The following is a 27,620-nucleotide window of genomic DNA, read 5'->3' on the forward strand; positions in this document are numbered from 1 at the left end:
AGTAAAAAAAAAAATAGATTATCTGACCAAAGTGAACAATATCTTTGTTATAAATTTTTGGAATTCAAGCAGCAGAGATGTGTACAACCACTTACAATCTTCTCGCTGCAGCATAGGTCTCTCACTTACATGTTATTATAAGGCTAGGTTCACATTGCGTTAGTGCAATCCGTTTAGCGGATACGCTAACGGATTACGCTAACGCAATATCCAAAAAGGGATTGCGTTCGGCAATCCTGCTAGCGCAGATGCCCGATCTGCGCTAGCGAGGAACAGACCCTGAATGCTGCAAGCAGCGATCGAGGTCTGTTGGAAACTAACGGCACATCGCAGACGCATGCCAAAAATGGCATACGTTTGCGATGCGTTAGCACATTGCAGTCAATGGGTGCGCTAACGGATCCGTTACATAACGTTAATTGCGACAATTGTGCCATGTAACGGAGTCCGTTAGCGGACACCCACTAACGCAATGTGAACCTAGCCTAACTGTTAAGTATTGAATGCATCTCAGTTAAAGGGAATCTGTCAGTAGGATCGTCCCTCCTAAGCCGTCTATATAGGCATGTAGTAAGCTGAATAAAATGATAACTTGATATCTGCAATCTGATGTCTTATTCCAGAGGCATCCACGTTTTTCTTATATGTAAATGACCTTTTCCAGGCAATGGGGAGGACACCGATCTCCATGAGCATCTGCCTCCAGAGATTAGTATAAATGATAAGGGAGAGTTATCATTATGATGGGTAATGGCCGCTCTCTGCTCTCCTGATCTCACTGCAGAGCTGTGTGTGATTATACCCGCAGGTCCCTCTCATCTTCTGCTTCTATCTCACAGGTAGACAGGGTTTTAATTTTGTTGCAATACAGCAGAACTCAGAGAGCTGCACAAAGTGTGTTTGCAAGGAGTAAAAGTTCAGTTCTGCTGTTCTGTGTTAGTTACATGTTTCACGCTGATAACTCCCCTTTTATTTACAATAATCTCTGGAGGCAGATTCTCATGCAGATCAGTGTCCGGCCCATAGTCCTGAGCAGCTTAGTTACATATAAGAAAAACATGGATTTCTCTGAAATAAGACATCGGATCACAGATATCAAGATATAATTTCATTCGGCTTTCTATGACCTACTTGGCCATATAGATGGCCTAGGAGGGTTGATCCTGCAGACTGATTCACTTAAAGGTCCTTGTAAAAAAAGTAAATTCACAAGTAGCATTTACTGCTAGATTTCTGTTTCAGAACTTAACTGACAAAATGTAAAATATAGGTATGTATATACTAACATTTAAGTATCTACTATATAATAGTCTAAGGGTCACTTCCGTCTGTCTGTCTGTCTGTCACGGAAATTCCGCATCGCTGAATGTGAATATCACATTGCTAGGGGTGTCAAAAAAATATCCTTACCCATGGTCTCCACTGTGACATGCGAAACGCGCGTTGGGGCTGCATAACTCAGGTGATAGCAGTGGAGACCATGGGTAAGGATATTTTTTGACACCCCTAGCAATGTGATATTATCTTAAAGTGATATATACCTAATTATTGGCTGAGTACTATTGATACTGATTTGGCTATTCCATGTCTACCTGTATTTGTGAATAAATTATTATTGGGATTTTATCTAGGACTTTTTGTGCTCTTTTTTTTCTTTCGTATTATAAGAGGTGTGTGAAAGGTATCTCATCCAACCAGTACTCTCCTCTGTGATAAGATCTCAAAAACCTCACTGTCTATAGATGAATGTGTCTAGTTTGGCAAGTTATGTACCTCTTTAAAGGAACACTCAAATATTGATTTTTATTGCCCCGTCTGTTAGCCATCTGTAATGTGTGTACAGTGAGTGCTTTAAAATACTTACTGATCACTGTCTTCTGCTGTTTCCAGCGCGGCTCCAGGCCTCTTCTGCATTATGTGACTGTAACTGTGACCAGCTGGTTCACACATCTTCTATGTGGACCTGAAGTCACTTTCTCAATATAATTGTAAGAGACTCATGTTCTCATAGGCTTACATTAGGAAAGGCACTACTGGTCTGCTGTGTGAACCAACATCTCATAGCTGCGGTGACATGATACAGGAAAGCACCAAAGCAGTGTTAAAAACTGCAAATAACAGCAACGGGTAAATATTGAAATGCACACACATTACTGATGGCTTTTTAGGAGTGCAATGAAAAAAATGCTGGAGTGCTACTTTATTGAGTCAGAAGCTATCCTATAGGTGGCACTACAGAGAGTTTTCTTCTTTTTGGAACAGAGTTAATTTGCATCTTTTTCCCATGGAGCATTGCTCAAAATACTTCTTACAGTAGCTGGATCTCTGAAATGAGAACTGGTATCTTCCAAGCACAAAGGACATAATACAAAAGAACACCTTCACTTTATATAGGGTAATAGTATGATTCTAAGACTGGAGTCACATTAAATGTATGAAAAATCGGTCCGATTCTCCCTGCCGAGAGTCATGCGAGTGTCATGGGAGTGTCATGGGAGTACAATCCGATTTTTCATACCTAGGGCCAAGTGCTATGCAATGTTTTCTCGCATACACCTCGAGAAAACATCGCATAGCACTCGGCCCAGTGTTAATCTATGGGGAAGCTCACATCAGCTTTTTTTTCTCAGACGTATTCGACATGCGTGTAAAATTGCAGGATGCCTTTACTCGCTATTAAAATGGTGGACCTCCTAAAAAATGACATAGGGTCCCCCTATAATTAATAACCTGCAAAGGCTATGCAGACAGCTGCGGGCTCCCAGTGAACTCCTATTCCCTGTCTGAAGGGAAAGGTAAAGTGACATCACTTCACATTAGAAAGGTGAAATGAGTTAAATTAGGGTTGAGCGACTTTTCTTTTTATAGGATCGGGTCGGGTTTCACGAAACCCGACTTTTTCAAAAGTTGGGTCGAGTGAAATCGGCCGATCCTATAGAAAAGTCGGGGTCGGGGTCGGCCGAAACACGAAACCCAATGCAGTGCATTGGGTTTCTAATGGTTCCCAGAGTCTGAAGGAGAGGAAACTCTCCTTCAGGCCCTGGGATCCATATTTAAGTGTAAAATAAAGAATCAAAATAAAAAATATTGCTATACTTACCCTCGGACGCGCCCTGGTTCTCACCGGCAGCCTTCCTTCCGAAGAATGAGCGCCTGAAGGACCTTCGATGACGTCGTGGCTTGTGATTGGTCGCGTGAGCGGTCACATGGGCGTCACGCGACCAATCACAAGCCGCAACATCATCTAAGGTCCTTCAGGCGCTGATTCTTAGGAAGGAAGGCTGCGGGTTAGAACCAGGGCGCATCCGAGGGTGAGTATATACCTATTAGGAATATACTCACCCTCGGACGCGCCCTCGGACGCTTCCTTCCTAAGAATTAGCGCCTGAAGGACCTTAGATGACGTCGCGGCTTGTGATTGGTCGCGTGACCGCCCATGTGACCGCTCACGCGACCAATCACAAGCCGCGACATCATCGAAGGCCCTTCAGGCGTTCATTCTTAGGAAGGAAGGCTGCCGGTGAGAACCAGGGTGCCTCCGAGGGTGAGTATATCAATATTTTTTTATTTTTATTCTTTATTTTACACTTAAATATGAATTCCGATACCGATTCCCGATATCTTAAACATATCGGAACTCGGTATCGGAATTCCGATTCCAGATCAGAAGATCGCCGACCTCATGGCCGACCCCACACAGGGGTCGGGTCGGGTTTCAAGAAACCCGACTTTGCCAAAAGTCGGCGACTTCTGAATCTGGCCGACCCGTTTCGCTCAACAGATCAGAAGATCGCCGACCTCATGGCCAACCCCACACAGGGGTCGGGTTTCAAGAAACCCGACTTTGCCAAAAGTCGGCGACTTCTGAATCTGGCCGACCCGTTTCGCTCAACCCTAAGTTAAATGGTTGTGAATTCGCAGGCCTCTTACGGCACCGCGAGCAGGAGAACTTTCTCACGCTCATGGTGCCATCAGACAGGGAATAGGAGTTCACCTGTTGCACAGTGTCTCTGCTGGATAACAGGCTGTATGGTCACATCATGCAACCATGCAGCCTGCCATCTAGATTTAGCAGAGCTAGACCCGTCGTGGGACAGATGGATTATCATCTCTGCGGAAAGGTGAGGAATATGGTTGTTTGCTTTTTTTAACTCTTTTGCATAAAACAATGATGTTGGTGGAATGGGCGAGGTTGTAAGTATGGTTTAATTAAGATTTATTAAAGGAGTCTTTGTGATTCTTTCAATCAAAGGCCTTTTTTCTGGGTGTGTTTTTCTTTATATGACATGACTGTGGATTTATTAATGGGGCGTCTTATTGATGCGTCTATTACTAATCTCGGGGCTTGAGGTCACCTGACAATACAAAGGTGGTATCAAACACCCAACCATCCCCCCACTTGCCACCGCTACAGGGCAAGTGGGACGAGCAAGGCTAAGTGCCAGAATTGGCACATCTTAGAGATGCACCTTCTCTGGGGCAACTGAGAGATGATGTTTTTAGCCTGGGAGGGCCAGTATCCATGGCCCCTTCCTAGGCTATTTATATCAGTCCGCAGCTGTCTGCATAGCCTTTGCTGGTCATTAATTATAGAGGGACCCTATGTCATTTTTTTAATAGCCAGTAAAGGCTAAGTAAACAGTTGTGACCTGATATCAATAGCCTTGGGAAGCTCCATGGGTATTACCCCCTTCCCAGGCTATAAACATCGACTACCAGCCGTCAGCTTTCCCTCAGCTGGTTAAGAAAATTATGTAGGAGCCCATGCCATTTTTTGAGGAAAAATAATCTTTTACTAATTAAATACAGGGACAGTAAGCTGCACACACTGTACTACATGTATTTCTCACAGACATCTGTATATCTACCTATTCTATGTGTATTTATTGTGTGTAATCCATCTATTCTATCCTGTGGGCTCCTGCTGTGATTTTACACTATGCAGCTGCTGAATTGCCAGCTTTTCTTCTATCTTTCCATCTATCTATGTAATATGTATAAATATATATATAAATATTTATGTCACTGACATCTATATATTTACCTATCCTATGTGTGTATATATCTATTCTATCTATTCTAACCTATCACTCTGTGATTTTACTGTATGCGACACCTGAATTGCTGGCTTTTCAAAGGACACAGGTGCATAAAAATCAGATATCACTCACATGCTCAGTGTGCTGTGCAATTTTTTCTTGCACCCATAGGCTTGCCTTGGCAAGTCTCGGGCGATATAAACATACAATAGCAGCATGCTGCGATTTTACACACACGTCGAATACACCTGAGAAAAAAACGCTGATGTGAGCTGCCCCATAGATTAACACTGGGCCAAATGTTATGAGATGTTTTCTCTCATAGCTCTCGGCCATATTCTATGGTAGTGTGACTCCGGCCTTAATGTTATCATTGGACATAGCTTTATGTAACCAAATTAGGATAATCTCAATACCTCATCCTAAGTGCAGGGACACAATTTCATATTTTGAAACTCGAATGATACATTACATTTTACTTTTCATATTGAAATCATAACCCAATGCCCCCATTGTAAAAATAATAGGACTAATGTTGAAACATATCCACCAAAATTATACAAATAATCCATTATCAATACATTGGCATGCGCACAACTGTGTAGTAGCACTATCATTGGAGAAATGAATGCTTATATCAAGTTCCCAGGGTTGTCTGGTGATAATGGGATCATTGGGATAAGCAGAATGAAAAACATTCTCTATTCGAAATAACCAAAAAATCCTTGAACATCACTCCCAACCTTCATTTATAGCCAATACTATACAGTGTGCATATGTCTAGGTGTAGAAACATCACAGTGTCGGTATATGAATCTTTTTCTAATTTGTATTGTCAGTTATGAATGGTGTCCACAATACTACTGACAGGGATGTAGAGATTTCCGATCAGGGCCGGACTGACCATCTGGCAATTCTGGCAAATGCCAGAAGGGCCTGTCTGGCACTATTTGGTCATGGGCCACCTTCTCTGCTACATTGTTAACAGAATTGGTGTTCTCAAGATATTCATACTGTTAAGAGTTGTGATGGATCACAAAGTTGCCAACTCCATCACTTATCACAGTAGACAATGGGAATGATTAGAAATATTGGTCTTGTAGTAAATCTCCATCCAGGGTAATATTAGTAATATATCCCATCTGGTGCTTGGGGACGGGGACGGCATGGGCCCGTGTGATTTCAAATGCCAGGGTTGAATTTCAGTCCCAGTCCTTACCTGTTTCCGATGCTTTGAATACCAGGGATCATGACAAATGTATTATTACAGGTAGCTGTACAAGACATTACACAATGACTGCATTATATAACTATTTAACAGATTGTCTTACTTTACAGAAAATCCCGTGTCCAAATGTTGATTCTCATTTGATGAACCCGATGAGCTTTCTCCTCCAGCAGCCGGCTCAAATTGCCATATATCACTTCCCTGTACACATGGTGACTGAGGGAAGGCCAGCAAGGATTTCATCAGGGCAGAAGACACCTGGTTGCTTATAGAATAGATTTTGCTGCAGTTCTCTGATATTCCGCTGTTATCAATGGATGGTGTGGATGTCAGAGGATAACTCCTTGATCTTTGACTTGGAGTCTTCAGTGGTAAAGGCTCAGCGAGTTCCGTATATGAAGAATGGTGATGCGATTCATTACTGGTACTGCTACTTCGTCTTGTACTCAGTAACTTTGGTTGAGAGTGCGACTCGCTACTTCCATTCTTGTCTACAGGAGACACTATCAGAGGATCACTAATTTCTTTTATTTGACTTTCTACTGAGTTAACAGTGACCTTATTGAATGAAACAGTAACACATTCTACTTCTAGTTCCTTGTTAACAGCCTCTTCCTGTTGGGCTGGATATTGAGCATTGGGCTTATCGTTGACTTTCGTTGGTGGCTGTGGTGTACTAAAAGTTTCAAATGAACTTATTCTCTGTTTGATTGATGATGCCCTACTGGAAATTTGAGGTCTAAAACTGTTACTAGTTTCCCTGGGTTTAACAAGAGAGGCATTCTCTGATGTTCTGTCTACATTCTTAGACCCTCTTAAACTCTGACGAAACCAAGCTGGCTTGGGTGCGACTGGTGGTCCTTTCTTCAAGTTCCCAGCTTCTTCATTCCTGCATATGTAGGAACCACTTTCCATACCCTGAGCTTGTGGCTGCCCACGCTCTTGTTGAACAGCAGCTGAACTATCCACTCCTGTGCTAATTCTTCCATCAAGATCCATTAGATTACGGTCTTCTGATAATATGGGACTAAATAAATTTTTAATACAGTCAGATATCCTGACCCAAGGATCTTCTGGAGCTGTATCAAGGCTGTAATCAACACGGCCCTGTCTCCTCAATAATGGCTTATGATGTGATACACGAGAATTTCCTATAGAACATAAATAAAAGTAATTGTATAATTGTTAAAAAGGGGCTGTCCACCTGCAGAAAATATACTTTATATTTTAAGATGATGTACTGTACTTTATGGTATGATACGGTATGCTTGGATCGTCCTATTTTAGCACCCTTACCTGGTTCTGCCAGGTCCAGTTTCCTATTATTTTCAACACTGACTGTACCTGTACATGAAGATAACTGGGTTTCTGGCTCAGTTAAATAGTTAAGTCAGTCTCCCTCTCCTTCACAGATGATGCAGAGACAAAAAGGCAGACCCTTTTATTATGATACCACCATAATCTGGATCAAAACTAATGAAGGATCTGCAATTTTTAATTAATATCCTAATTTGCATCAAACTGTGAGTCCACCAGGAGAAATGATGGCCCTCATGTCATCTATATGCTCTTACCATTCTACACATAGACTAATGTCTGTCTGGCTATCTATTCACACATGAGTAAAATTGAAAAAAAGGTATTGCCATGTCCCCAGCAAAAAATGGTGTAATGAAAACACCCAGGGAGGTAGCTATAGATGGTGCAGCGATAGAAGTGTCACACCTTAGTCCCAAAACGGGCATTTAGGGTATGCAGGAGCTCCTACGGTTAGTATATAAGTGTTCAACAAAGATAAATGATCACTTATTTCATAATGATTCACATTATATAGGTTCACACATGCTATGATATTTACATCCCTTATATTCGAAGTTGGAAATAGAAGTCATAATATCTACAACCACAAGCTGTAACAAAGTAAAGGCGCGAATAGCGAACATTTAGATGTGGCATCATTTAAGCTGTAGATTTCGACATGGGGATGTCGTATTCAATGCATTGACCTATATGTTCAGCACCTACTGTGAAGGACAAAGGCGGCATTAGCCAGTGACATACCTGTATCTGGAGACTTTCGTTCACCAGTTGTGTGAGAGGATTCGGTAGACGGTACTGTTGTATCTAATACTCTGTGGGCTGTCATTTGCTGGTTTCCTTTTAGCAACAAGTTTCCTGTTTCCTGTGAAACAAAGCAGTCGTGTCAAAAACAGTATTATGTAAACCACAAAATCTTCTCTAAGTGATGTGCACGGTTTCTGTGAGTGTGAGCAGGCAGGTGCTCGTCCTGATCTTTACACAAAGATCTCACAGTACTTACTGTCCACTAGTGGGAATGGGTCTTTCATTAACCAGCAGCCAAGAGCAAAGTAGGGCATCCTAATATACTCATTGCAGTGGTCGTTAGGAGTACTGCCTTGCAGGAATGGCCACGCTTTCTGTTTTGACCAAAGCATCATCTATATGTAATTGCATGTTTTTCCTATGTTCACACATGAATTGTCATGGATTTCCCATACATTTTTTAAAACATCTCTTTTTATTAGGATATAGTAACTTTTGTCTGGCTTGGCGTAATCACTCATTGAGGAGAAGAAGGAAAACAAAATTTTTCCATTTTCTCCATTGTCTTAGTCTACAGATGTCTCGGACTCATTCCACGTGCTGCAATTTTTTTCTCATGCATGAGAAAAAGAACGCTGATCAGCACTGCCCCATAGAATAACTCTGGCCCAAGTGCTATTCTTTAAAACATCAGATAGCACTCGTCCGAGTTATACGCTAATGTGAGCGAGCCCTTACCCAGTGACTCTGGATATTGAAATCGGCCCTGCCATAAAAACGGTGCCCATTGGGAGCTAATCTGTGATAGCACTGGTACTGATTATCACTGTACAAGGCATGATAATCCGTAAGATGTCACAGCTGCAGGGCATTATGGGGAGGCCTGCGTGGCCAAACAAAGGGACATTAACCCGCTCTCTGATGCTTCAGAAATTGTGTCGGGCAAGGTTTTTTTTTTGGCAAAATGTGAATGTCAAAGTGTGAAGCCTAGAATTTCAGGAGACCAACCTCAAACTCAATCCTCCAGGATCAATCCGCTAATGTCTACTAAAGGTGGATTGATATTGGCCTATTGTATGTGATAAGATTCCTACAAATCCTGCAATTTCTAAACACTTTGTGTTTTTTTCTAGGTACAATGATAGGGTTGCAAAGATAGATTTCATTTTACACAGTCTGTATTTATTGACTAACCACAGGTCTTAATGGTTTGTCCACTACAATACTGCTATTTTTTATTTTATGGGTCCATTGTGGTCTTCACAAAACACTTGTGCTCCTACAAGATGCACGTCATTAATTCACAACACTGCTAATAACCCCCGCAGGTCTTTTTGCTTCCTTTTCCACCAAAAGGATTCACTTGATCACTGCTGACAATTACCAGCCATTGATTGTATGTGTTTTTTTATGTTAAGACTACCATAGGTCTATTTTGTAAGACAAAATATAACAGGGAGCAACATTTTTAATTATTTTAAAGGCTGAGAGACGAAAGTTTCGATAAACTTGTACATTTACTAAGCTATGCAAATTGTGAACATTACATAATTGCACTTTTATATTTTTGTTTTGAGAAGTGTGACTACACCCACTGGGAGTGTAAGGGGTCACAGAGACTGTTTTGTACCCCAAGCACGTCCAGTTTAAATGTTGTTAAATCTTGCTGATTGTATATGTTTTAATATATTATGCTGCTATGTATATACATGATGTGTAAATACTGTTGTATACCGCATACTTAAGATGTGCATTGTGTTGTAGCTTAGAGAGCGTGAAGTTAGTAGTTAGGACAGTAGATGGGGCATGATAGTGTAAATAGATAACGTAGGAGGGGCCAGATGTACATAAGATAAGAATATTTCCTTGATAGAGTTCAGTGGAGTCAGGGATTTCAGACAGGCCAGGAGGTCCAGAGAGCCCAGGCAGTCCAGTAGGGCCCTAGAGCCTGGGGCAATACAGTGGGCCCCACAACGTTCAAAGTAAGAAGCCCAGCCGTCCAGGGCCAAGGGGACAGAAGGGCAGCAGTGACAACAGCAGTATGAACAGAAGCTATAGCCAAAGATACAGCAGTACATGGATGCAGGTCACTCACGATATGGCAGCTTACTTCATGGGCAGATGCCCTCTTGTCTGGTGCGAAGCGGACGAGGAACCCCTGAACATAGTGAAGCTGAACAGGGATAACGCTACGGTACTAGATGGAATGGTAGGACCAGGCACCACCTGGAAAGTGTAGGGATGAGTACAGGGAAAGTGAAGGTTGTGAACTGCATGGAACCCTACACTGATGCTTTATCTGATATGGACATGCTGCGAAAGGAAAGAATTAAAGTTATTTGTTTACAGTTGAAATTGGACTGTGTCTCTGTTTGTGCGCAATCATATGGAGGGGGTCTTCAGCAACTAAGAAGAGACCCTGAAGGTGCAGAGAGCAGAGAGGCAAGTACACTGACAAAAGGACATTGTTTGTATGTGACGGGAGACCAGGATGCGCAAGAGTCATTAGTCTCAGCCACGACTACTGCGCTGGCGCTCCCTTACAAGAGCACATCTATACAGTGTATTAATTTTGAATGGGTGCAGTGTAATACTACATTTCCACTACAGCGTGACTATGCAGCCTCCATACATACAGTTGGTGATATCACAAGATTAGCAGAGGTTTTAACAGCCAAACCTCTGGATTGTACATCTGTCAGTGTTTGTCTTCTTAGAACAGCCCTGTAAGGATTCGCTCACACTTGGATATAAAACGGAAGCATGAAATGCGATAAAAAAATGAGACAGCACTCGGACTAATGTTAGTCAATGAGGCAGTGCAGATGTGTTTATTTTTTCTCAGTTGCATTCATCATGAGAGAAAAAATTTCAGCATGCTGGGATTTCACTCTGAAATCGGACACGGTGAGAAAAAACGGATGCCATGAGGACCATCAGTATGGCATCTGATTTTTATGGACACTTTACAATTCTGGAGCATAGGAAACAGTAAATGGTCCTGTAAAAGATTAATAGCTGCAGAGTAAAAAGAACAGATTGCATACGGATGACAAGTGATAAATATAATTCTACTCTCTTGGATGTGATTTTGGGACTAATTTATACGCACGTGTGAGCGAACACTTAAAGGAGCTTCCAGATAATCATGCAGTTTAAACATGCTGCCGATTACCAGTGAATGATCAAAACACTTGGTCAGCAGGTGAAGTGATCTTTTGCACAAAAGGTCATCGTTCTTGTCAGCGATGTCTCCTTTGTAAGGCTAGGTTCACATTGCGTTAGTCCAATCCGTTTAGCGCATACGCACAAGGGAGAAATTGAAGGTCAGGATGGGCTTTTATTCTCTAGATTTGTTTCAGAATGTCGCTATTCACTAATAGCAAACGGAGATCTTGAAAGTGGTAAGGAACTGTAAAACAATGTAAACTGATGTGTAAAGCTCTGACTTCCTTTGCCAAACCACATCCTGTCTTTTGTATAACATCTAGCGTGCCACAGATGTTATAACATCCAGGTGAATAAAATGGCATCTGACTTATGTAAAGCAATATGAAAGCAAGTAGAGGATTTATATGAATATGAACCAACATGCTAATCCTGGCCAATGTCTACATATGAGAACACAAATACAGGCAGATTGGGGCAAATCTAATAAAACATTGACTAGACACTGTAGACAGCCTTAAAATACAACAAATTTATCAAAGTAGGTCATGCCGCTTCATACCTTTGGTCTAGTCCAGGGATGGCAAACCATTTAGAGACCAAGTGCACAAACTGAAACCCAAAACCCTCTTATTTATGGCACAGTGCCAACACAGCAATTTAACCTGAATACTGAGGTTTAAAATAAACAACTTGTACAGAGAGCAGGCGAGGGCCGCAAAGAGCTGGCGGGGCAGCAGAGAGAAGTCACAGACAGGAGCAAGGGTACAAGACTGCAGATATAAAGGAATATGCTCCCTATCCTGGTATATGCCCCTTATTCGGGTATATGCCTCTTATCCTGGTGGTATATGCCCCCCATCCTTGTATATGCGCCCTCAATCCATTTATTTGCTCCCCTATCCATGTATATGCACTCCCATTTGTATCTGCTCCTAATCCATGTATATGCCCCTCATCCTGGTATATGCCCCCGATCCTGGTAAGTGCCCCCCCATACTGCCAATGCCACTTTTTCAACACATAAAAAACCCCACAATAAACACTCCTACTCACCTTCATTCCTCTCCCCCAGGGCGCCACGTCGTCTTCTGAAGCTGGCGGCTGACTTCATAGTCCAAGCAAAAACAACGGGTGCGCATAACTTCATTGTCATACGCCCAGTCACGTGTACACCGACTTCAGCTGCTGGCCTCTTATTGGCCTGCAGCGTGTATTGCTGCACACAGACCCGGAAAATTCGTGAGCTGCAAAACACTTCAGCTAGATCTGTGTCTAAGGACACAGATCCAGCTGAAGTAGGGGCTGGTGTCACGCGCCCATGCATGCCATATGTTCACCAACACTTGTCTAGTGTGTTTGCATTGAAATGTTGACGCACTTTTGCTCACTGTATCCCAAGGACAAGCACCTTCCAGTGACAAGCAGACAGCAGGAAAGCAAGCAGGTGGGAAGGTGTATTTAACCCTTTAGTGACAGAGCCAATTTGGTACTTAATGACCAAGTAAATTTTTTCAATTCTGACCATTGTCACTTTTTGAGTTTATAGCTCTGGAACGCTTCAACATGTCCCACTGATTCTGAGAAAGTTTTTTTCATGACATATTGTACTTCATGCTCGTGGTAACATTTCTTCGATACAACTTGGGTTTATTTATGAAACAGCTAACATAGAAAAAACTCAGAAAAAATACATACCATGAGATACGGCCTTCCCAAAACCCTGTCTGATGACAAATGCACACTTAGCAGGATGCAGCAGGCACCTGTGCCGCTCCTAGCCTTTATCAGTGGAGGCCTGCTGCATCCTGCTAAGTGTGCATTTGTCATCAGACAGGGTTTTGGGAAGGCCGTATCTCATGGTGTTTATTTATGAAAAAAAGGAAATTTGGCACAAAATTAGAAAATTTTGCAATTTTCAAGCTTTTAATTACTGTAATTTTGTACCCTTAAATCAGAAAGTGGTGTCACACAAAATAGTTAATAAATAACATTTCCCACAAATTTCCTAAAATATTTTTTTTTCTTAGGACGTCATAAGGGTTAAAAGTTGACCAGGGATTTCTCATTTTTTCAACTAAAATATACAAAGCTATTTTTCTTTAGGGACCACCTCACATTTGAAGTGAGTTTGGGGGGTCAATATAACTGAAAATACCCAAAAGTTACACCATTCTAAAAACTGCACCACTCAAGGTGCGCAAAACCACATTTAAGATGTTTATTAACCCTTCAGGTGCTTCACAAGAACTAAAGGAATATGAAAGGAAAAAATTAACATTTTACTTTTTTTCACAAAAAATTTACTTTGGAACCAATTGTTTTATTTTCACAAGGGTATCAGGAGAAAATGGACAACAAAATTTATTGTGCAATTTCTCCTGATTACGCCAATACCCCGTATGTGGGGGAAAGCCACTGTTTGGGCGCATGGCAGGGCTTAGAAGGGAGGGTTCACCATTTGACTTTTTGAACACAAAATTGGCTGGAATCAATGGTGGCGCCATCTTGCGTTTGGAGACCCCTTGATGTACCTAAACAGTGGAACCCCCCAATTCTAACTCCAACTCTAACCCCAACACACCCCTAACCCTAATCCCTACCCTAACCACAACCATAACCCCAACACACCCCTAATCCCAACCCTAACCGCAATCCCAACCATAACCACAACCCTAGCCCAACCCTAACTTTAGCCCAACCCTAACTTTAGACCAACCCTAACACTAGCCCCAACCTTAACCCTAGCCCAACCCGAACCCTAGCTTTAGCCAAACCGTAGCTTTAGCCCAACCCTAACCCTAGCTTTAGCCCAACCCTAACCCTAGCTTTAGCCAAACCCTAACCCTTGCTTTAGCCCAACCCTAACCCTAGCTTTAGCCAAATCCTAACCCTAGTTGTAACCCAACCCTAACCCTAACTTTAGCCCAACCCTAACCCTAATGGAGAAATTGAATAAATATATATTTTTATTTTATTATTTTCCCCTAACTAAAGGGGTGATAAAGGGGGGTTTATTTGCAATTTTTTTGTTTTATCACTGTGATAGCGAATATCACACTGATTAAAATGAACCAATAGGAAAAATTATCTATTGCTGCCGTGTGTTGGCCGGCAGATCTCGGCGGGCACACTGTGCATATTCCCGACATTTTCTTCCCGGAAGAAGACGCTGGCGGCCTGGGGGACTGATGACATCAGAGGAGAGAGAAACTAAATTGGAATTCGGACTTTTTTTGCGGTTGCCATTGTGGTTGCTATTATTCCGTTAATATAATTACAACACTGAGGTCGGTAAAAACCAATGCAAATCATGATCTCTGGGGTCTCAGCTACCCCCTGTAGCCGAGACTCTAGAGAAATTCTGACTGTGGGGGGCGCTATACACTTATTTCTCGTAAGGCATAAGTACCCTTAATTGCCACCGATAAAAGGCGTATCGGCGGTTGTTAAGGAGTTAAATGATTGGCTTTGCCATGTTGCACAGAGTGACGGGACTTGGTTGAACAGTCATTCTGTGCTGACAGAGTCCCTTTAAGAAGTTACTGCTTCCTGATGCTGTTTCCCACACCTAGTATAGTCCTTTTAGAATCACCACTATCAATCAAAATAAAGAGGCTAATAATGGGTGGGAAACAACCTGTGGAAGTAAAGGCTGGTTATATTCTACATGATACCCTGAACACTTATTGCCTCATTTGCATATACATAAAAATAATTACTCTGGAATGCTGTTACAGACAGAAGATAGAAAAATGATGATGGCTTTACATTTCAAAGTCCTGAATGCCCATATACATAGTAACATAGTAACATAGTTACATAGTTATTAAGGTTGAAGGAAGACTTTAAGTCCATGTAGTTCAACCTATAGTCTAACCTAACATGCCCTAACATGTTGATCCAGAGGAAGGCAAAAAAACCCATGTGGCAAAAAGTAAGCTCCACATTGGGGAAAAAAATTCCTTCCCGACTCCACATACGGCAATCAGACTAGTTTTCTGGATCAATGCCCTATCAAGGAATCTAGTATGATTTTTTTTTATAAATTTATAAATTTTTAGTAATGAATCACTCATTACAACTTCATACGGCAGAGAGTTCCATAGTCTCACTGCTCTTACAGTAAAGAATCCGCATCTGTTATTATGTTTAAACCTTCTTTCCTCCAGACATAGAGTATGCCCCCTTGTCCCTCAGGTCTATGATTAAAAAGATCATCAGAAAGGTCTTTGTACTGTCGCCTCATATATTTATACATTAAAATAAGATCACCCCTTAGCCTTCGTTTTTCTAAACTAAATAGCCCCAAGTGTAATAACCTGTCTTGGTATTGCAGACCCCTCAGTCCTCTAATAACCTTGGTCGCTCTTCTCTGCACCCGCTCTAGTTCAGCTATGTCTTTCTTATACACCGGAGTGTATCGCACTAGTGACTTGCATAGAGGTAAAATTATGTTCTCCTCATGAGCATCTATGCCTCTTTTAATGCATCCCATTATTTTATTTGCCTTTGTAGCAGCTGCCTGACACTGGCCACTAAATGTGAGTTTGTCATCCACCCATACACCCAGGTCTTTTTCAGTGATGGTTTTGCCCAGAGATTTAGAATTAGGCACACAGTTATACATCTTATTACTTCTACCCAAGTGCATGACCTTACATTTATCCCCATTAAAACTCATTTGCCATTCAGCCCAAGCTTCTAGTTTACATAAATCATCCTGTAAAATAAAATTGTCCTCCTCTGTATTGATTACCCTGCAGAGTTTAGTGTCATCTGCAAATATTGAAATTCTACTCTGTATGCCCCCTACAAGGTCATTAATAAATATGTTAAAAAGAAGAGGGCCCAATACTGACCCCTGTGGTACCCCACTGCTAACCGCGACCCAGTCCGCGTGTGCTCCATTAATAACCACCCTTTGTTTCCTATCCCTGAGCCAGCTCTTAACCCACTTACACATATTTTCCCCTATCCCCATTATTATCATTTTATGTATCAACCTTTTGTGTGGCACTGTATCAAAAGCTTTTGAAAAGTCCATATACACTTCATCCACTGCGTTCCCTTTGTCCAGTCCGGAACTTACATCTTCATAGAAATTGATCAGATTAGTCTGACATGAACGGTCCCTAGTAAACCCATGTTGATACTGGGTCATGAGGTTATTCCTCTTCAGATACTCCAGTATAGCGTCCCTTAGAATGCCCTCCAGGATTTTACCCACAGTAGAGGTTAAGCTTACTGGCCTATAATTACCGAGTTCAGTTTTTGTCCCCTTTTTGAATATTGGCCCCACATTTGCTACACGCCAGTCCTGTGGTACAGACCCTGTTATTATGGAGTCTTTAAAGATTAAAAATAATGGTCTATCAATGACTGTACTTAATTCCTGCAGTAGGCGATTTTGAAGTGGAGTGGAGGGATATTACTGACAGATTTTTTTTTCACAGTATACAAAGTTGATGAACAAAAGAGATATTAATATTTGGTGTGAAAACCCATTGCCTTCAAAATATCATCAATTCTTATAGGCATACTTTCACAAAGTCAGGGATTTTGCAGAATAAAGTCAGATGCATGAGTAACCAATTATACAAAACATGTGATAATGATCTTCGGTTTCATATGTAGGTAGAACCACAGATTTTAACTAAAACAGAAACCTCTGTGTAGGAGGCTTAAAACTGGGCAAGGAAAAGACAAATATTGCTACAGCTACTGCTTCGGCAAGATCTCTTCCAAAGAAAGACTTTAAAGAGGTACAGGGGATGTTATATGCTGTTAAAGTTCATTTGATGATGCAACAAGAGACGGGCAACATTGAGGACCATAGACAAAGCGGTCAGCCAAGGAAACTTAGTGCAGTACATGAAAGATACATCATGCTTACTTCCCTTCCAAATCAGAAGATGTCCAGCATTACCGTCATCTCACAATTAGCAATGACCAATGGAAGCCAGCTACGCCAGTCTACTGTTTGGAGAAGCCTGAGCAGAAGTGACACCCTTAGAATAATTATAGCCAAAAAGCCATACCTTTAACATATCAACAAGGCTGAGGTACACTTCAGTGTACGAAAACATACAAACTATTCACATCTTCTGTTGAATCAGTTGCCTTTCTTGTGCATAGAAAATGCGATGAGTCAATAGACAACTGTGGGATAACCAATCTCCCTGAAAAGCTGTGGCAAGTGCCCGGGGTTGCTCAAAGAAATCACACTCACAAAAAGACTATCACATATAAGCAAGCAGCTTTCAAATTTTCAAATTCAAGTTGACACTTACCTCTTCTGAACAGTACTACTTCACAACTCTCATACAGTATCTTCTCTATCACAAAACCCCAAACAGTTATACAACACTTAATTCCTCCTAGCATTTCCCTTATTTCAGCATAAGACTTTGCATCATATTTCAAAAACAAGACTGACCTCAGACCTCACCTCCTTTGCGTTTGATTCCATCAAAATCCTCCCAAACCTTACTACCGTGCTTATTGCAGTCCTAACCCATCTCGTTAACCTACCGTTAATCTCTGGTGTCTTCTATTCCTCTTTTAAACATGCAACCATCACACCCATCCAGAATTAGCCATCATTTGACACAACGTCTACATCTACTTATAGCACTATATCACCACTTTATTTCACTTTAAATCTTCTTGAAAAGCACATTCACATTGATCTTTACTCTCACCTCTCACTGAACACACGCTTTGACCAACTACAATAAGGGCACTTTAAGATGTCCGTGATCATCAGTCAGATCTCGGATCAGAATGCATCCCATATATTTCTATGGGGCTATTACACTCAGGGTCAGTGAATGCGCGGCCAGTCTGTGGACTAGGAACCAAGATAGAACCGATGCTCATGGATGGACTTCAATCGGAACAAAAGTTATAAGCAACCTACTGAGTGCCAAAGCAGTCTATATACTGATGACACTCAAATCTTCTGGTCCACATGTTAGCTTTCTTCTGTCCAGAATTCCAGAGCGTCTATCAGCTATATCCTTCTTCTTAACATCGCACTTTCTAATATTCAGTGTGGTCAGAACAGAACTCATAGGGGCGGATTCATCAAAGCTTTTACTTGAAAACATAGTCAAAACTAATTTTTGCACACTGCACCTCAAAATATCAGAGTATCCAAATACCTCCCTAAGATATTCATTTTCCAGGGAAAAGAGGATCCATTGCAGCAATATAAAATTTGTAATTTTATTATATCATATTTAAAATGATATTTAAAAATTCAAGCATGTAGAACAAACAGTGGCTTGCTTACAATACGGTTAAATAAAATGCATCCCATGTACCCTGTTCACACCAAGGCAAAGATATCTCATTGTTGCATGAACTCAGCTAACTCATACATAGTTCCTACAATTAAATAATTATCCAGAAAAACACCAAAAATTATATGTCTCTAAGCCCAATATAAAGTGCAAGTGCTCAGTTTTAAAGGCTAACAAGTACAAAGAAGGTGCTATAGATATTAGGGTAAATGCACAGCTTGGAGTAGGAAATAAGCAAGTTAAACACAGTTACTTACAAAGTGCCAAGTGACTTCGGGATGCCGTGCAGCAAGCCACCAGCCCAGATGACGCCGTTTGACTAATGCTTCTTCGGAAGCTTTTTTTCAAAGCTTTTACGTCAGTATTTTGATGTAATACGCTTTGAAAAGTTACATAATTGTGTGACGCAACTCTAAATGTTGTGACTTTTGACGTTTTCACTCCATTTTCACCCAGGTCTGGCACTGGCAAAGTTAAGAAAGTTTGGGTAGGACGGGGCTTGGCAACCGGTGCTCATCAAATTTATAACAAGCGGCGTTTGAAATGCCACAAATTTTAATCATCCAAAGCTCTTAAATCATGAATAGCTGTTTAGCATCCTCATTTAATGATATAAATAACACAGCATAACCTGTATCTTAATTTAATAGAGATTGCCATATATAAGGCTCCTGATTGCATATTACAAAACTACTTTGATCAAGGAAAAAAGTGCTCAATATTACTCCTGAGTCCTGAAATTGATATTTCATAAATACATAAGAGACAATGTATGTAGACTTACATCTTCCTTGGTATCCTGCTTGTAGTATTTCCTTGGTGGTGGTGCTGGTTTTGATGTTAGCTTCTTCACTATGATCTCTCCTGAGTGTCCACTAATTTTTTTACATAGAACCTGAGTTGAGGCCTGAGTGTCGTCATGAAGCCTCGAATGGTCGTCCATGTTTACTGGTGCAGAATAATGCGGCTGCGAGGGTTCTGTTCGCATGGGCACGTCCACACTATGTACCCTGCTCTTTAGGTCATAAAACTGGTAAGTGTCTGCACTAGCACATCTGGGGTTATAATTGCTGTCACTGCTTGAGCGAACCATAGGTTTCTGTTCCCTCCGGCTGTAATACAAATAGGCAGCATACCTCTCTATACAATGGTCACATTGGTACTTTCCATGGGAGCATGAGAACATCTTTTTATCTCCTAAAATACAAAAATGTATATATAGTTACATCTAGCATATAAGGCACTTTTCTGGCTTAAGTATGATCATGGTTACCAGCTTGCCTATACATCAATACAATGAACACTTTCCGAGAATATCCTTTATGGCACTTAGGTAGAGAAATGTAAGTAACTTGATGGGGATTGCATTGTGAAACTGGTGAGCTCGTAGGTATCATAAGATCATGGGGTTGTTTTGGAGGGAGAGGAATGTATATTTTTTTATATTATGGCTTTATTAATTTTTTTGTATTATTTCTTAATAAAATTAAAATTGATGAAAAATAGAAAAGGTAAAGATAGTATTACATTGCATTTGTTGACAATCAACAAGTTGGAATCCATTTCTTCAGGAAGGGTGTAGAAGATCCTTAAGGACAAGATGAATTAACCCCTTTCTGACCTCGGACGGGATAGTACGTCCGAGGTCAGATCCCCTGCTTTGATGCAGGACTCCGCGGTGAGCCCGCATCAAAGCCGGGACATGTCAGCTGTTTTGAACAGCTGACATGTGCCCGTAATAGGCGCGGGCAGAATGGCGATCTGCCCGCACCTATTAACTAGTTAAATGCCGCTGTCAAACGCAGACAGTGGCATTTAACTACCGCTTCCGGCCGGGCGGCCGGAAATGACGTCATCGCCGACCCCCGTCACATGATCGGGGGTCGGCGATGCGTCAGGATGGTAACCATAGAGGTCCTAGAGACCTCTATGGTTACTGATCACCGGTGGCTGTGAGCGCCACCCTGTGGTCGGCGCTCACAGCACACCTCCATTTCTGCTACATAGCAGCGATCAGCAGATCGCTGCTATGTAGCAGAGGCGATCGAGTTGTGCCTGCTTCTAGCCTCCCATGGAGGCTATTGAAGCATGGCAAAAGTAAAAGAAAAAAGTTAAAAAAAATGTGAAAAAAATAAAAAAAAATAAAAGTTTAAATCACCCCCCTTTCGCCCCAATCAAAATAAATCAATAAAAAAAAAATCAAATCTACACATATTTGGTATCGCCGCGCTCAGAATCGCCCGATCTATCAAGTAAAAAAAGCATTAACCTGATCGCTAAACGGCGTAGCGAGAAAAAAATTTGAAACGCCAGAATTACGTTTTTTAGGTCACCGCGACATTGCATTAAAGTGCAATAATGGGCGATCAAAAGAACGTATCTGCACCAAAATGCTATCATTAAAAACGTCATCTCGGCACGCAAAAAATAAGCCCTCAAACGACCCCAGATCACGAAAAATGGAGACGCTACGAGTATCGGAAAATGGCGCAATTTTTTTTTTTTTTAGCAAAGTTTGGAATTTTTTTTCACCACTTAGATAAAAAATAACCTAATCATGTTTGGTGTCTATGACCTGGAGAATCATAATGGCAGGTCAGTTTTAGCATTTAGTGAACCTAGCAAAAAAGCCAAACAAAAAACAAGTGTGGGATTGCACATTTTTTGCAATTTCACCGCACTTGGAATTTTTTTCCCGTTTTCTAGTACACGACATGCTAAAACCAATGATATCGTTCAAAAGTACAACTCGTCCTGCAAAAAATAAGCCCTCACATGGCCAAATTGACGGAAAAATAAAAAAGTTATGGCTCTGGGAAGGAGGGGAGCGAAAAACGAACACGGAAAAACGAAAAATCCCAAGGTCATGAAGGGGTTAAACAACTTGACTGTCAGCAGATTGCTTGCAATGTCAAGGATCTTATTACTGTATTCATGTATTTCATTGGTCTTATTTGTACTACTGTTTTAGATGCAGGCTTTATATTACCTTCCGTATTGCACAGAGGATGATCTTGTTCCACGGCCTCAGCCATAGCTTGCTGCAACTGTTGCTCAGAGATCTGCCCAAAAACAAACACCACATTAACAATAATGTATGTTTTTTATCAATTACATATACAGTATAATGTTCTCATACCCTAATTCTTTTATCAGAATAAATTGTGTATTTATTGTGATAAATAAATGATTTTAGGTGTAAAACATGTGCATTTAAATTTTTCTGCGTACATTTTACTTACACCTAGATCAGATTTTCACACAAGTCCGAAAAGTAGATAAATAGAAACAAATCAAACATTAAGTCAAAACTCATAGACTTTCACTTTTTTATTGCAGAAAATTAAACGATCCAATATCACATGTCTGTGAGGGGCAGTAGGATGTCAACCTTAGCTTTAAATATTATATTTCGTGTGACCGCCTTGTGCAGAAATAATGGCATCTAAACATCAAGAAATTGTTGATTTGTTCGGCACATCGACTTGAAGGGATTTTATCCCATTTCGCCCTACAAAACATCTTTAATTCTATTACATTGGTGGGTTTTCTCCCATGAACTGCTCACTTCAGGTCATTCTTTAACATTTATAAAGTACTTCGATCGGGACTATGATCTGGCCATTAAAAAACTAACTTTTTCTTCTTTAGCCATTCTTCTATAAAAGGACTTGTGTGCTGTGGGTTATTGTCTTGTTGCACGTCTCACCAGGGCTGGACTGGCCATTTGGCAATTCTGGCAAATGCCAGAAGGGCCGGACTGGTTGTTGGCTGCCTTGTCTGCTACGTTGTTAAAAGAATCAATGTTCTCAAGACACCCATACTGTTAACAGTTGTGACGGAGCACAAAGCCGGTCACTCTGTCACTTACCTCAGCATGCCGTGGGAATAATTAGAAATATTGGTCTTGTAGTAAATCTTCCTTTCCTCCATCCAGGGTAATATTAGTAATATACCCCATCTGGTTCTTGGGGACGGGGACAACATGGGATATGTCCTGATGTGTTACTTTAGAAATTGCTGTATAATCCAGAATTTATCGTGCCATCAATGATGGCAAACCGTTCTGGCCCAGATGCAGGAAAAGAGACACAAACCACACACAAACCATAATACTACAACCACCACACTATTTCACAGATAATGTGAGATTTGTATGAAGTAATTCAACGTTTTGTTTTCTCCTACAAACATAACACTTCTATCTTTGTCTAATTTGTTCCCACAATATTTTTACAATAGTCTTCTGACTTGTTCAGGTGATTTTTAGAAGAGTGCAGATGGACAGCAATGTTCTTAATAGAGAGCAGTGGCTTTCTCCTTGCAGTACTGCCATGCACATCATTGTTGTTCAGTGTCCTACTGGTAGTGGATTCATGGACATTAACATTAGCTTATGTGAAAGAGAGGCCTTTAGTTACTTATAGGTTACCTTGGGTTCCTTTATCACCTTGCAAGCACAACACAATGGTGGGAGATATTTACATTAACTCCATCATTATTCATAACTTAATATGACTTCTGTTACCTGAGGATCTGGATGTCTGCTAATCAGAATAACAATTGGTCCAGGCTGACAACGGCTTAAAAATGCATATACTTCATTCAGGGACTTGTTTGTGACAACATGTTCATTAATTTCCACAATTTCATCACCTTTTCTGAAATAAAAATAAATTTAAAAATGCAAAGAAATTAAGATTTTAAATAATAAAATGATGGTGTTTTTTTTAAATCAATCATTGTCATTATTGCTGGAGTACCTATTGACAACAGATATCTGACAAGGCTCCTAGGACTAGAGTGGTATTGTGGACACAGACAGAAAAGGGCCCAGTATATAAGCCCTTTACAGTCCAAGGAGGTGTCTGAGACAAAAGTTCTTTGCTCATTTGGAGGTGGAAGTCGGCCCCCTTACCACTTTGGCCACTGTGTGGCTGCATGGATTGCACCAGTGGGGGCAGAGGACTCTTAGTTTTACAGATTCTACGCATTATCTGCTGATTAATCATATTACCAAGTCTACTGTACACCGTGTAAAACAGGAAGAATGAGAAAGTGTTTTGTAATTTAATGAAAAAATGGGAACCTCTAGCAATACTGAAAGTGAAAATTTGAGTTTCCCATTAGTGTGAACATGTTATTCAGTATGCAGAATAAATCATATAATTTTCACACAATATAATATTATTGTGTATTAGATTCAGAGCAGCTTCCTGCCTGGGTGTAATCTAACGGAAAATACGGTACTTCTTTCATCATGAGGTTTAGCATGTCAATATAGCATTTATAAGAAACTGGGACATTCACATGTTCTATATCCAATGTGGTGTGCTTAATTCTGTGGACCAAGGGCCAAATTAATCAAAAACAGCAAATTTCTCACTGGTCTTGATGAGGAGGCGTGTCGGAGTCAGATGTGTGTGATGTGCCACGGATCTTACTACAGTCCCTAACTGGAGTAAGATTTCTTAAGTATGTAATAATACCACATCTCGTAATGTGCTAGATGAGCTGAGGCATCACGACTGCCCCCCACCGTGTCCCTGTCCTGTCTTAGCCATGAGAAACTGGAGTGAAAACACCAAACGTTGCAACATTTTTGTGCAACTATAAGAGTGTGTGCACACGTTCAGGATTTCTTGCAGAAATTTCCGGACAAAAACCCGGACATTTCTGCCAGAAATCCGCATGCGTTTTTTTCACGTTTTTATGCGTTTTTTGCACGTTTTTTGTGCGTTTTTTCCCAATGCATTAAATAGCGGGAAAAACGCGAAAAATCCGCAAAATTCATAAACATGCTGCTTTTTTTTTACCGCGATGCGTTTTTTTTTTTGCGGAAAAAAACGCATCATGTGCACAAAAATTGCAGAATGCATTCTAAATGATAGGATGCATATGTATGCGTTTTTTATGCGTTTTTATCGTGAAAAAAAAAAATGCGAAAAATCCTGAATGTGTGCACATTAGTGTGCAAAAAACTGTGACATTTCAAAGCAGTTTACGCTGGAATTCTGGCGTAATTACGTCAATGAATTATGGCCAAAGTATCTTACTGTGGGTCTCTATGTTAAAGAAACAGTACAGAAACTGGAAGCATGGATGAGGTCTCATCGCCACACGATTACAGACAACAAAAAAACATCTACCCGCTGCTAAATATTTCTGTGCTCCAGGACACAACATAAACAATATGAAAGCTGTCATAGTAAAAGGCGACTTCACATCAAGAAGAGACAGAATACACATTTATTATACACTCCGCACAGGACTAAATCTGACCCAAGGATTTATATTTCACTACATCTGAGGAATCTGCTCCAGAGACAGTGAAGGCATCAGGTCTCTGATCTTACATCAATGATGACGAGCGTTGAAGTCACTCACCGGCTCCTATGACTAGTGGTCACTATGCTGCCAGGAACGTGGATTACCTCAGACCTGCGCGGCAACATTTTGGGTAATAAATTGTGAACGAGGGACAGTCCCTTGTGTTTAGTTCTGTTTTTTTTTTCTGTTTTTCAGGTTACCTTTTTTGGACTACTTCAGATTCGTTAGATTACTGCAGACATGCATAGGATTTTTTCCCCCAATTAATTGGTGAGCGAGGTGTGGGGGAATCTTTATTCAAATAAAGTGTTTTTTTCTGTATTTTTTTTTTACTGCTTTAGTAATGGGGGTGTCTAATAGACATCTCTGCATTACTAACCCCAGGACTTGATGGCAGATGTGATTTTTGGCAAATCACAGCTGTCATCAACCCAAACCACCATTACCCCGATTGCTATTGCACCAGGGCAATCGGGAAGAGCCAGACAAAGCGGTAAAATTGGGGCATCTAATGTGGGAAGGGCCCAATAACCATGGACCTTCCAGTCTGAATACATAAGCCTGAATTAACATAATGCATTATGGATGGGTACCATAAACACAAGAAGTAATTTCTAGTGGAGTTAAAATAAATATCTTTATTAAATAACATTAATTTATAAAAAACATGAAAAAGACAGGGCGACTTAGCCTCCAATAGGGAAGAGAGGGAGCAGCAGTTTAGGTAAACTGAGGGTGGATAAGGGAGGAAAAACGGAGATAATAGGATTGAAGTATCACAAAAACACTGTTGAAAATATAAATCAGTGTTAGAAACCCCAGTGGGTATGAATATTCCAGGCTGGGGTAAAGGTTTACCTAAATGAAGTGTGATTGATAGCATCAGTTATTGTCCAAAAGACAATGGGATTGGATCTTAGAAGCTAGAGACAATACAATCCCATTAGAAAGGAAGTTTCCTCCATACACTAAAGGTACTGTCACACTCAGCAACTTTGCAATGAGAACGACAACGATCCGTGGCGTTGCAGCGTCCTGGATAGCGATCTCGTTGTGTTTGACACGCAGCAGCGATCTGGATGCCGCTGTGATATCGCTGGTCGGAGCTAGAAGTCCAGAACTTTATTTGGTCGTCAGGTCGGCGTGTATCGTCATGTTTGACATCAAAAGCAACGATGCCAGCAACGTTTTACATGGAGCAACAACCAGCGAGAACGATAAGTGAGTCGCCGTTACGTCACTGGATCGCTCCTGCATCGTTCTGGTGTTGCCGTGTTTGACGTCTCTACAGCGACCTAAACAGCAACGCTCCAGCGATCGGCTCATTGTCTATATCGCTGCAGCGTCGCTGAGTGTGACGGTACCTTTAGAAAATCACATTAGCATGACCACTGCATGTGACGGCGTGATTACACATGTATTTAGCACATATAAGAGGTAGTGGTGTATGCATGTAGAGAAAGTGATGCTGATGTCAGTAGAAATATGGAGCTGAGATCCTCCCTTCACGCCTGATGAGCACCGTTTTGCAAAGTGCTTCTTCTGGGGGCACTGACATGGGGATGTTTCCAACCTGCATGGCCAGTTGAAAGGGAGCAGGAACTGCGCATGTTTGGCCTAGAAGGCTAGATGGATGGGCATAGATATCAGTAATGGTATCACTAGGGGGCGCCATACTGACCTTCAAAGGTACTGTATTTTCCGGCATATAAGACGACTGGGCGTATAAGACGACCCCCCAACTTTTCCAGTTAAAATATAAAATCTTCTTAAAAGTCGGGGGTCTTCTTATACGCCGTATATCGTCTTATAGGGCCGGTGACTAATGTGCCTTTTGGGGGGGAGTGGTCCTGATGACGAAGAGGGGGCGTCTCACAGGAAAGTGTGAGTGGAGTATCCCCCATTACCTCATTGTAGCTGCAACGTGGGGTCTCTGTGCTGGGGAGCGGCGGCGGCGGCTGCTCCTCTTTGTGCCGCTTGGGTGCTGTGCTGTGGGGCGGCGGCTCCTCTTTGTGCAGCGTCGGGGCTCTGTGCTGTGGGGTGGCGGCGTATCTTAGTGCAGATGTGCAGATGGGGACGAGATCTGAATCTGAGCATGCGCTGCCCCCAGCGGCCATTTTCCCGGAGACCACCGCATCGCAGCAATGGAGCTGCCGGGGCCTCCAATCTTTGAGGAAATGCCGGAGGAGCCCCGACTGACTCTGCACTAAGATACGCCGCCACCCCACAGCACAGAGCCCCGACGCTGCACGAAGAGGAGCCGCTGCCCCACAGCACAGCACCCACGCGGCACAAAGAGGAGCAGCCACCGCCGCTTCCCAGCACAGAGACCCCACGCCGCAGCTACAATGAGGTAATGGGGGATACTCCACTCACACTTTCCTGTGAGACGCCCCGTCTTCGTCATCGGGACTACTCCCCCCCACCCACCATATACACATTGGTGTCTGCACCCGGCGGACAATACAACACCCGGCATATAAG

The 27,620-nt window shown here is 41.6% G+C and overlaps 1 protein-coding gene across 1 annotated transcript in view; it reads right to left on the reverse strand.

Moving 5' to 3' along the window:
- Nucleotides 1-27,620, reverse strand: part of IL16 (interleukin 16) — a 194,894-nt gene that overhangs the window by 35,085 nt on the left and 132,189 nt on the right. The window contains exons 11-15 of the mRNA XM_069766113.1: nt 23,335-23,467; nt 21,796-21,868; nt 19,591-20,003; nt 8,329-8,449; nt 6,371-7,418 (exon numbers count right to left, since the gene is read on the reverse strand). Of these exons, the coding sequence (XP_069622214.1) occupies nt 6,371-7,418; nt 8,329-8,449; nt 19,591-20,003; nt 21,796-21,868; nt 23,335-23,467 (1,788 nt within the window). The remainder of the gene's footprint in view (nt 1-6,370; nt 7,419-8,328; nt 8,450-19,590; nt 20,004-21,795; nt 21,869-23,334; nt 23,468-27,620) is intronic.

Source organism: Ranitomeya imitator, chromosome 4 (genome assembly GCF_032444005.1).
Source record: "Ranitomeya imitator isolate aRanImi1 chromosome 4, aRanImi1.pri, whole genome shotgun sequence".
In the NCBI taxonomy this organism is placed as follows: Eukaryota; Metazoa; Chordata; class Amphibia; order Anura; family Dendrobatidae; genus Ranitomeya; species Ranitomeya imitator.